At 39.1% G+C, this 12,038-nt stretch overlaps 1 protein-coding gene across 1 annotated transcript in view; it reads left to right on the forward strand.

Annotated features, from left to right (window-relative positions):
• The window catches only part of SEMA5A (sema domain, seven thrombospondin repeats (type 1 and type 1-like), transmembrane domain (TM) and short cytoplasmic domain, (semaphorin) 5A), a gene marked incomplete at both ends in the record, with an annotated part of 114,679 nt that overhangs the window by 57,304 nt on the left and 45,337 nt on the right, over window positions 1-12,038 (forward strand). Inside the window, 2 exons of the mRNA XM_009878569.1 lie at window positions 2,123-2,304; window positions 4,746-4,889. Coding sequence (XP_009876871.1) covers window positions 2,123-2,304; window positions 4,746-4,889 — 326 coding nt within the window. The remainder of the gene's footprint in view (window positions 1-2,122; window positions 2,305-4,745; window positions 4,890-12,038) is intronic.

The raw sequence follows: 12,038 nt of genomic DNA on the forward strand, positions 1-12,038 counted from the left end.
GTTTCATGAATACTCTCCCTGCCACTTGATATAAGTTATGGTAACCATAGACAACTGTAACTTCAGTTTATAATTTGTAGATGCAACAATAAAGATGCTTTGGTGTAGCATGTAAATAGAAAGTAATAGATACTTCTTCACATCTCTAATATTAGTTGGGTTGGGTACATACAGAAATCAGGAAAATCATAGAATAGCATAGGCTGGGAGGGACCTGTTTTGGGCAGGGATGCCACCTCTCGACTAGACCAGACAACACATGGGGACCAAGCGGGAATCGAACCCGGGACTTCGGTGTTGGTGCTTGTTGCCAGCACTGCGCTCAAACCACTGAGCTAACCGGCCCCCAATTCCTAGTTTATGGACTATGTATTTGTTAGAGTGGCAATGTAAGAGAGAATGGGTTTACTTGGCACTTAAGACAACAGGAAATACTTCCTTCTTACGAAAAACAACAGCGTATACTCTGCATGAATGAAGATTGGTGAGTTATTTTCAACAAACAGCTGTCAGCAGCATTTTGAATTGGTGAATTATGGTTATGTCAGTTATGGCTGACAGAATATACACATCGGTGTTCTGTGGAGAAACTATTTCTGTGAAAAATAAATCATGAGAAATGTAATTAATACTTAAATTAAGGAATCTTTACCACAGTGGAAAGGATTGGCCAGCACCCAACATGGCAGTAGAAGCATTGTCTTGTGCTGTAATCGAATCTCCTGTATCTTCACATTATTAGTGAAATGTATACTCCCCTCACTACTGTTAAAATGAAACAGTACTAAAAATAGCAAAGGGAGACACCATTTCAGATCATTCATTACGATCTACAACTGTAAGTTCCTATTTCAATATATAAGCAAATGTTAGTGTTACATTCTTAGATACATCTACAACTGATACATCGATCCTGCTCGGTCCCCATGCGGTGCCTGGTCTAGTCGAGAGGTGGCATCCCTGCCCAAAACAGGGAGGTTGGACTAGATGATCTCTAAGGTCCCTTCCAGCCTAGGCCATTCTATGATTCTATGATATTTGTTTTTATCTAACGGTGACTTTAAATGCTATTTAGCCTGTACTTGTTAGTACTGTTGTTTTGACTGAAAGTTAAAATGTGACAGTCAAAAGGCAAATCCTTCAGCATTTAAGTGTAAAAGTGGTCATCCTTTCCATCTCTGATCACAGATGTGTCAAGATCTAAAAGAATTAATGACATGAAAGCCTGTCTTTGTTAAGAGAGCTGAATTCCCCATGTCCAGCCCCATTTTCTTTAGAAGTTCCAGTAAGCGTGGAGGCTGCTGCAGTTTTCATTAGTACATTTTGCTTCAGCTGAATACTAAGAATTTCTTATTAACATGTGTTACGGCTGCATGATGGAAACATTTCAGTCAAGATGAGAATGGTGTGACCCTTCTAGCCAAAGGTGTTGAGAATTTACTTCAGCAGTAGCAAACGGTCTCATCACATAGGGTTAGGTGCTGCTTTTTGAAAACATTTTTAGGATTTATATGTATAATTACATCTAATGTTTAGAGAGAGTCAAACTTAAAACCACGTTTCACTTCTATGAAATGATGCTGTATATGTGCTTCAAAAGAAACATTGTCGATTACAGATCCTCGTCTTGGAGATTTGAATTTTCTTCAGCCAGCTTTGTTATCCTGAACTATTATCCTCTGCTGGTCTTCCTTTTTATCTAGATTTGGGTTTCCACAAGCATTCTTGCACATGCCTTTTTAAGCCAGTATGAAGATTCCTAGTCACAGGTATAAATTTTAGGAAATAGGGAATACTGTCATTGGAAGATAATTGAGAAAGTGGAACTATACTTTCTGTTAAAACACTGTAAGCAAGCAAGGTTGCGAAAGGTAATGGCTAGTTGTCATTATTGTTATTGCTATAATGATGGCATCCAGTGGCCCAGATCAGTTGGTGGTGGGGGAATTACGCAGCTACAGAAATTATAAATGGGAACTTGCTCTCCAGAAGGTAGACCTCTCCAGTGGAGGCTCTTGCTGTTGGTGGCTGAAGGCTATGTCTCCGTATACCACAGAATTAAGAGGTTCTGTGGTGGAACTGTCAGGCCTCAGGTAGGCCATTCTGTTGTGTTTGTTTCTAGATGAGGAATCTGACAGTGGATGGGCATTTTGGAACATGGTCGCAGTGGAAACCTTGCACCCACACTGATGGTGCCAGTGTTGGGTCCTGTCTCTGCAGGACACGTGTGTGTGACAGTCCTGCTCCTCAGTGTGGAGGTGGGCTGTGTGAAGGACCAACCATGGAGATTGCCAACTGTTCCAGGTACACAAAACAATTTCAGGTTGTCTTGTCAATGGTTTAAAAGTTTTTAACTTAGAGTTTTGAAATCTCATCTGCAGTCCACTAATCCTGTTTTGTGCATGAAACAGCTCATAGCAGTGGTCACAGCAAATGGGACGTTAGAAAGTAGCTCTCAGACTTTGTGAAAGAGAGAACGAGCTAAATGGGGAAGAGTTATTTCAAATGCTGTATACCAAATAATATTGTCCTCAGGTAATTTTAACAAAATCTCAGAAAAAAAAAGTTAAATAATATCCTAAGTATGGTACTTTTTCTCAGTTCTTTAAGTCATAAACTGTTTTTTTCTGGAAGTTAGAACCATTTGCTTTTTTGGAGGTCTCATGTCACTGTTATATTCCCCCATTCTGCCTTAGGAAAAGTGTTTTCATTATACCTTTTGGTTGTATCATGACAGCTAGATCCATTACCAGTCTATATGCCACTCTTCAGCCACTCTTTTGTCTTCCTCAGGCACATAGCCACTCACAGAAAAAACAGTGAGAGCAAATTATTTCAAAGAGACTGAGAACACGGAATATTCTGAACTACATCAGGAGTTCATGTTTAAAACGTTTTACATACATTTATTGCAAGATGAATCTTATGTACTGGTGCATTCTGCTTATTTTCAGTGATTCTTTTTGCTTTTTTCTTTTTTTTTTTTTAAACGTCAGAAGCACATCATGGTAGTGAATAAAACTGATTATTGTTCTGCAGAAGATAACTGCAAGCTCTGTAAGTGGAAATAGTTGATTTTAGGGAAATTATTAAAAACATAACAATATAGTATATAACATCAGATCAGGAGAACGGTAGAAAAGATAAGCGTGCTGTGAGATGCCAAACCATCAAACAACAGCTATTGGCTCTCAGGTTTAGAGGGGAATTTGGAACATTATTTGGATCTTGATTCATGTACTACCATTGACAGTATTACACTACTATTTTAACATTTTCTGTTGACACTGCTATGTTAGTCATTGATTCCCAGAATTCATGAATATCTAGATATTTTATTCATTTTACTACTCAGGTCAGACTTTGCACTGACAGAGATCTTATTTTTTCTGTGTTACCAATGATAGCTAATTATTGTTTTCAAAAGCTTTTTTTCCTGTGTTTTCAGCCCTAATATACCTTAATATTTTAAAAAATCAAGATGAATGAAATTTAAATTAATAACATTTGTGATAAATTACCTGAATAATCTTATGTCATTTTTATTACTGTATTTAATTACTTTTCATTATTAAAAAAAAAATGATTTCAAAATCAAGTAAGGCAGTCTTTTAACTTTTGCTTTTATGATGAAACCTCAAGAACTCATTATAGTTTAGTTTCATTTTTCTTGATTTCTGTTTGTCTTCTATCAATACAGAAACTGCAGCTACCATGAAAAGGTTTTGCGAATTGTTGAAGTATATAACTTTTTTGCTTAGGAGGAGAGTACGAAATTCTTTCTGAAATATTTGGTCTTATGTTTCTTTTACTAGGGTATATTGGGGGAGGGACAGGATTGTCTTTTCCAAAAGTTCACAAATGCAGGATACAGCATATGAATTCTTTTAGCTATTTTGTTGCATTACAAATAAGATATTGGCACCTTATCAGAGTATCCTGTTGAAATTGCAAACTAAGGCATTTTGACACTTAATCTTTTTCCTTCAGAATCAAAGAACCACTTAGTTTGGAAAAGACCTTTAAGATCATCGAGTCCAGATGTTAACCTAACACTGCCAAACCTGCCACTAAATCATGTCCCTAAGTCCCACTTCTAGATGTCTTTTAAATACATCCAGGTATGGTGGCTCAACCACTTCCCGGGCAGTCTGTTCCAGTACTTAACAACTCTTCTTGTGAAGAAATTTTTCTGATATCCATTTACTCTTGTCCTGTCCCTAGTTACCTGGGAATAGAGGTCGACCCCCACTTCACTACAACCTCCCTTCAGGTGGTTGTAGAGAACAATAAGGTCTCCCGTCAGCCTCCTTTTCTCCAAGCTTTAATAATTTTATTTCAGAAGAGGTAGCAAAACTTGCCATTTTAATATCCCTGAAAGAAAGATGCACAAATAATAATTAGAACAATATGTAATTAAAATTATCTTCAGAACTTTGATACAGGAGTTTGCAGGTGAAGTGCACCCAGAATAAAGTGACCAAAAGCAACTAAATAGCTCAATATCTTTGTACTTTACTTCTCGTGTAATGGGGTCATTTTAGCAGTTACTGATAAGAAACCGTGGAATATGGAGGAGCAGAGCACCCTTATTTTAGTTCAATATTCTTTAAGAAATGGAAAACGATGCAGTATTAATGACTTCTACAGAAATATTGACGGGCCAGATTCTGCTGTCAGTCACACCTAATCAGCCATTCGCTATGTATAACAGATGACAGAGCCTGAGCTTTTTATTCTACCAGAAATGGAGGCTGGACACCATGGACTTCTTGGTCACCTTGTAGTACCACTTGTGGAATAGGCTTTCAAGTTCGTCAGCGTTCCTGCAGCAATCCAACCCCTCGACACGGAGGACGCGTCTGTGTGGGGCAGAATCGTGAGGAGAGGTGAGTTATCTTTTTTTCTACTGCCCGTTTTAATTTCTTCTGCTCAGCTGTATTCCTCAGGACACTTTCTCTTTACCTGCCTTGGTATTCTCTTCCCTTTCCTTCCACTCTCCCTTTAACTCCACTGCTGCACAGTAGTAGTATTCCCATTAGCAAGGCTGTGGGTCTGCACCAATTCTTTCATCTTTCACTTAGCTGCATCCCTCCCAAGCCAGCTGAGAGCTCCACGTAGTGCCAGAGAATTGTGCTGAAGCAATGTGCTGCCATCCCTTGAGTCCCTGAAAATTGATTCTCCTTGAAAATTGATTGCAGGGTATTTGAAATGTAACTCGCCCAGCCTCAAGACCTGGAATTCAGAGTGAAATATAGTAAGGTCACAGCACTATGTTACTGATACTGTGAGTTCATTTTTTTTCTGTCTTAAATGAATCAAGCATCTATATAATATGAAAGGGAGTTTCAAGGGGTTTGTTTTATATTAAATAAAAATAATACACCTTGAACTCAAATATCTTTTAGTAAGGTCTCACATTTGTTTTAAATTGTTTGTATATATGTATTAACCACTGAGCAGATCAAGTCAGCTCATATTGTGATTTCACCATCTATTGGACGTGTTCCTTTGTGGTTTGCCCTAGGTGATCCTGCTCTGGAAAGGGAGTTGGACTAGATGATCTTCCGAGGTCCCTTCCAACCTCAAACATTCTGTGATTCTGTTGCTTTGGCACTGGGCTGGGTATTTTGTCACTAGCTCAGAATGTAAAGTTCAGGCCTCTGATTTCATTTTACATACACCCTAGTGACTCTAATTTTAATTGGTGTGATAGGAATTTTAACAGGAATTAAATATTTCTCTGAACCAAACTCAAATATCTTCAGATAAACTGCAACTCTTAGATGCAGTAGGTTGATACCCAAGACATACTAAAAAGGTAGATACCGGAAGACTGGTGTTGGTGTGAGAATTTGGAGTACTGTGGTCATCCAGTCCAAGAGATATGTGCGGATACGTTTCCTCTCAATATATGCTTGCAGCTTACTTCAGAGTTTCTGTATGGATGATTTAGTATCCTATATTGCTGTTGAATGAAAACAAGATTCAGTAACTTTTATGATGAGTTTCACTGAAGGATTTAATTAGACACCAACTCTGGAATTTGTTCAGATGAAGAGATTCCATTCAGGAGAAGTTTCATCACACATTTATGTATTAACAGATCATCAGGAACCTGATCTTTCCAACTCAGAATGTAAAGGATCGGTATCATAGAACGTGTGAACGCTTTTTACTGTTTCAGAGCCATGAATATTTACCATTTCATTACAGAGGAGAGCATTTTGTTACTTTGTAAATTGCTTTCTGAAAATAGGTTGCCCAACCAAAAAGCCATCACCACCAAATGTAGATTATATCTGCTGTCCCAGCATGAATAGCAGTTATATTGATTTTCTTGAACTGAGTGGTCAGTCTGGAGTAGGACACAATAAGACTGAATATAGAAGAAAAGACTTTAGTTTGGATAGACTTTTTGACTATGAATGTTAGTAGTCATTATTCATCTTAAGTTTTACGTGGGATAAAAGTCCAATAAGAAGTTTCAGAGAAATACTGAAAACTGTGAAAAATACTTCCATAATTTTAAGAGAAAATGTCCTATATTAATGGGATGAACTAAAAAAGTTACAAACTGGAAAGCAATACTTACAATGAGTTGAAATATTAGCAGTCTATAAGGATTGAATTTTGGTCTGTAACAGCTCTGAAGGAACAGCAAGTTTGCAGTGCTTTGCTTTTGCAGCCTTTCCTTCTTCATCCAGTTCAACAGCACTCTAGGTTGTATGTTGCTATGAGTTTACTGCAGGATGCCTTTTTCCATTGTAACTTCCCTGTCCCTGTTTCCTTGAAACACCCTTCACTCTCACCAGTCCTGCATCTTCCTCTTACTCACTGGCTTACTCTCAGCTGACCTTCCTGGCTCTACCCTGATTTTCAGTTATCCATGATGTGTGCTGATACATTTAAAGTGTTTTAGGATTGGAGTTTTTTTAACTACTTTTAAAATTTATTTCCAGAAGCTGTGGTATGTTCGGAAGTGTTGTCACATAATTTGTAAAGCACCTAGAGGAATGAGGCTTCAGTTTTTTCCCGGGATTTTTGTCAGTTTCAGTCCAAGTACTTGGTTAAATCTCTTCAGAGCTGTTAAAAGCAGAGAGTCTTGGGAAACTTGCCAGCCCACTACCAGCAAGAGTGTGGGGCTAGCCTGGAGATTGTGGCCAGACCTAACCAAGAGTCTAGGTCATAGGTGATATCATGGTGATGAGGCAGGTCTGAGGTCACCAAGCTGGAGCTCAAGGTTAGGATCAGGTTCAGTAGTCACCAGGAAGGTCTGTAGCAACACGGTCAAGACCAGAAGCCAGTCCACATGTTGTGGTTCAGACCAAGGGGCTCCGTGGTGGGCCAGGGACAAAGTCCAGCACTTCTTCAACAGCACAGCTCAGGCAGGGGTTGAAGGTCCCAGGCAGAGCTTAAACAGAGCTCCTGAGCCCGTGGGTGGGGATCCCATGTGAGACTGGCTGGGACCGTTATAGCTTTATGAGTGTTCTAAGGACTCTGACACCTTGTAGAGAGTTCTGAACTGTGAGGGCAATGCAATACTAGTATTTACAGTAGTTCTAATCCATTGCTTCACTCTAGTACCACTGCACAAAGTGGAAAGAGTTCCTTTGAGAATTGGAGCCCAGGACATTTTGGCAGGCTGCACAAATATTCCATATGCAGTACCTCCTAAGAAATGTTTACCTGGAGTTTGTATTCAGAGTCCCAGTAAGCAGCTTCTCAGATTTTGTCATTTAAAGTAATTGATGCTACTAAATAGCCTAACATTTCACTTCTTTAGTGGCCTGGCTCATATGTAAAAACACCATATATGTGCAGTGTTAATAAAAATCAGAATTAGTTGATTTACACACTGTGTGCATTTGTCTTTATAAAAGCGACCTCCGTACATTCAGAGACGTAAATACGGGGATTCAGTTTCCACAGCCAACATTGTGCCAAGATTTGGAACAACTTTTCAGCGAACAGTGATTTCAGCAGAAGTCCATTGCATAGTTGTAGAAAGCAAACACAGAAAAGGCAGCCTATAGCTGAGGTAAATTCACCTGCAAATATGAATGCATATTCAGTTTGAGAGTATTTATTCATGCCTTAAGAGCTAAATGTTTGTCTTGGTTATGTTTGCTTTACTTCATGAAAACCATGATCCTATCATGGCTAATGTACCAGGAAGCTCTGTGCTTACTGGTCCTTCCCTTGAAATCAATGGCATTATTGACCAGTTTAAAGTGTTGATAAGTTGAGCTGTTACATGCTCTGCTGCTAAAGCGAGGAGCAGGAGGGGGGGGTGGAAAAGAGCTGAGAGATAGTAGCAAAAACCCGTATTAGAAAGCAAATTTGTCTTGTAGAAATAGGTCAAAAGCGCAGCTGATGTGCATTTAGACAGAATATGGAGAGAGGGTAAAAATAGTATTTTAACAAAACTTTTTAATTGGATAAAACAATTTTGTAGTTAAGACTCCAGATGGAAGACATCATGGTGAATTCCTTAGGGGCTTCAAAATTTCTGGTTTTCCTGTATGAGAAATATTCACTGAAGCTGCTGGAAAACTCTCTAGATTTAAGTTTATAGATTCTTTTCTATATCCTTTCCTGACTTTTTCATTGAGTGAAAATGTTTGTCATCTCCTTCCTGTGATTCTGTGGATATGGACTCATTAAGCCCACTGGTCTCCTTCCTATCTGTGCAGAAATGGGGGACGGTAGAATGACAATCCTTTGCTTTTAGTGAGTGTTGTAATCTTTTATTACATAGGAGAAAAAGAAAGAAGAAAGGCAACTCAGTTGACTGCAGGTGAGGGGTAAATGGAAATTTTGGGATGTATAAGAACATTAGAAGCAGTACATATTGTCACCTGATTTATTTGTACACAATCTCAGCAGATATTCAGAGCTTTTGGGCTCATTTCCATGAGAAAGAGGAACTGCTGAGAGCCAAGTCCCTCCTGGGGTGTATCAGAAGATGTGTATTAGAACTAGTAGGTCGAGAGAGGTCCTCCTCCCCCTCTACTCTGCCCTGATGAGGCCACATCTGGAATATTGTGTCCAGTTCTGGGCCCCTCAGCTCAAGAAGGACAGGGAACTGCTTGAGAGAGTCCAGCGCAGAGCCACAGAGATGATGAAGAGAGTGGAACATCTCCCTTATGAGGAAAGGCTGAAGGAGTTGGGTCTCTTTAGCTTGGAGAAGAGGAGGCTGAGGGGTGACCTCATAAATGTTTATAAATACATCAAGGGGGAGTGTCAGGATGACGGAGCCAGGCTCTTCTCAGCGATGTCCAATGACAGGACAAGGGGCAATGGGTTCAAGCTGGAACATAGGAGGTTCCACAAAACCATTAGGAAAACCTTTTTACCTGTGAGGGTGACGGAGCCCTGGCACAGGCTGCCCAGGGAGGTTGTGGAGTCTCCTTCTCTGGAGACATTCAAAACCCACCTGGACATATTCCTGTGTGACCTACTGTAGGTGATCCTGCTCTGGCAGAGGGGCTGGACTAGATGATCTTTTGAGGTCCCTTCCAACCCCAAACATTCTGTGATTCTGTGATTCCTCTGTGTAGCACTCCTGATTTCTGAGGAGCATGAGCAAGCCCAGTCCCCTTCATCAGAGCAGATCAAACACCACGAGGCTTTGGGCTTGCTTGTCCTCCCATGGCAGTCTTTGCTCGAAAGTGTGTGCTCCCATCCTCCTTCCTGTGATACTTAGTGTTGCACGGCAACTCTGAAATAAATTGATGTTTTACCAAAGGTTAAGATCTTCATAGGAACAAGAATAGTAATTCTCATTGTTCTGGAATTGCCTGAAGTAAAAATTAAAAAATTACTATAGGAACTAGTGGTTGTGGACACAACTTGACAGAGGATGTTCTCCCTTCCCCCACTATGACAATTCCTTTATTAGGACATTTGAACTTGGATTCACTGCAAGGGGAAAGTGGAAGGGTCACTTTACAAAACCCACATTTCTCTGGACTGTTCTCTCCTCTGACCTCACTGCAGTTAGATTGGGGCAGAGGGCAGTGGTTTCACAGATTCAAGTTTCTTGCATTGCATGTTATGTTGGATTACTGTAAAATGTTAGCCTTGTGGGTCCTGAGAACAAAATTAAGAGGGGAAGAAAGAGCAAAAGGAAAAAAAAAGGTTACCAAGTGACTTGAAATGCAGCCAGGAAGAGATATAATGAAACTTGGCTCAAAGCCCCGTGCTGTAGCACAACTCTCAAAGATCAGTTGCGAGGATGTCTGTAGCTGTGAAAACATACCTGATGGTTCAGAGGCTGGCTGGGTGGCTGAAATGAAAATAAGATTCTGCTTGTATGCTGTGGTGTTGTTTGTTGTTGTTTTCTTTTTTTCTTTTCCTGAGAAAGAGGAAAAATTGACACTCACTTCTGTTGTTGACTTTTTTTAAAAAATACTTTTTTTCCCAAATTGAAGTTAAGTCTGGATATTTTAGGGCTTTTTTCAGTTTTGTCTCGTAATTACAACTGCATCTTTAAATAGTGTTGGTTAACAGAATTGTCAACCTTTGAAGTGTTTACTGTGTCAGTTGTGAGGTTTCTTTTCTGTCTTCTACTTAAATGAGAGAGCAGGTGACAGGGCACATTGACATGAAAAGAGGTATATTGGTTTAGAGGTATAGTGTCATGAATCTCGTCTAAGTGAGATTTGTCACACCTAACTTCAGGTGTCTGCGAGTGTGAGTGCTTAAGTGGGAGTCGGGTATCTGAATTTCTACTATGGTCTGTAGAAATCTGGTTAATACGGGCTGTGAAGAACAGAATGATTTGTCTCTTTCTACTGTATATTTCTATGTTTTGATCAAATTAAACATTCTAGTCTCTGATATTTGCACTGACAAAATTTTCATTGGCTGTAATGGGAACTTAGATGTGTGTCTCCCATGCAGCCTTTATAGTCAATGGAGACATACCAGTATATTGAGTATTTGTGTGATCTACATTACACATTTGCTTTAGGATGACATAAGCCATGTTTTAAAAGGACTGATTTTTTCCATGAACTGTTGCTCAAGTTTAGATAACTACTTCTTCTATAGACAGTTACACAGTATCTGCTATATTTTAAGGTGAGATGAGTCCCATTGTTAGTTTTATGTTTTGCATGGCTGAATATTGGTAATTCTCAGCTTCATGGCAGGCTTGCTTTATGTGTATGTGTGTCCCAAATTAACTTAGCACATCTTCATTAAGGGCTGATGAAATTCTGCAAAATACATACTCATTTGACTAAATAAATGGTGACGTTATACCTATGTTTCATTGGGTACATGGCTTCAACAAATAATTACAAACTGTCACAAGCACTCACATAAATGACTGCATGTGACAAACAATGTCTGCAGCTTTTAGGGTTTTGGGGAAGAGTATCCAAGTGCAGAACGTTCCTATGCATCTTTAGTGATGGCATAACATGAACTGTGAATTGCAAATATTGGACATGCAGGAGGTAAAAAAAGGTGGTTTATGTATAAGCTACTGTTAAAACATCTACCTAAATCACCACTGAAGGGTTCTGAGATAGCAGATTGATAAATGTTGAGAGGTTTGTGTTTTGGTTTTTTTCTCAGTTTACTTACAAAAGCACATAAGGTCAATACAAGCCATTAGTAGTTTCTTTAACTATACTGAAACACAAACTTAAATGTCACTCACCTATTTACTCCACTCCCAAGCTTTCAATTTTGGTGAATTTATCAGACCAAGGGACAAATTCTGAAAAATAGGTTCCAACATATGTGATAAACCTACTGCTGTATATAACGTACACAAACAAATTCTTTTCCCCACAGAATTCTGAATGTGCAGATTCCTTTGTAATGACGAAGTGAAGCTTGAGGATCTTGGGGCTTTCTGAAAAAAAACAAAAAAAACAAAAAAACCCAAAGTGATTATGGTTATTCTTACTGAAAATTGCAACAGTCTATACTGTCATTTCTCTTTTTGTAGAAAATTAATTACTGTAGAATTAGAGTCAGTTTTCAATTCAGGAGAGTGCAAAGTGATGGAAACTTGTTAG

This window comes from Apaloderma vittatum, unplaced genomic scaffold (assembly GCF_000703405.1).
Source record: "Apaloderma vittatum isolate BGI_N311 unplaced genomic scaffold, ASM70340v1 scaffold15561, whole genome shotgun sequence".
NCBI lineage: Eukaryota > Metazoa > Chordata > Aves > Trogoniformes > Trogonidae > Apaloderma > Apaloderma vittatum.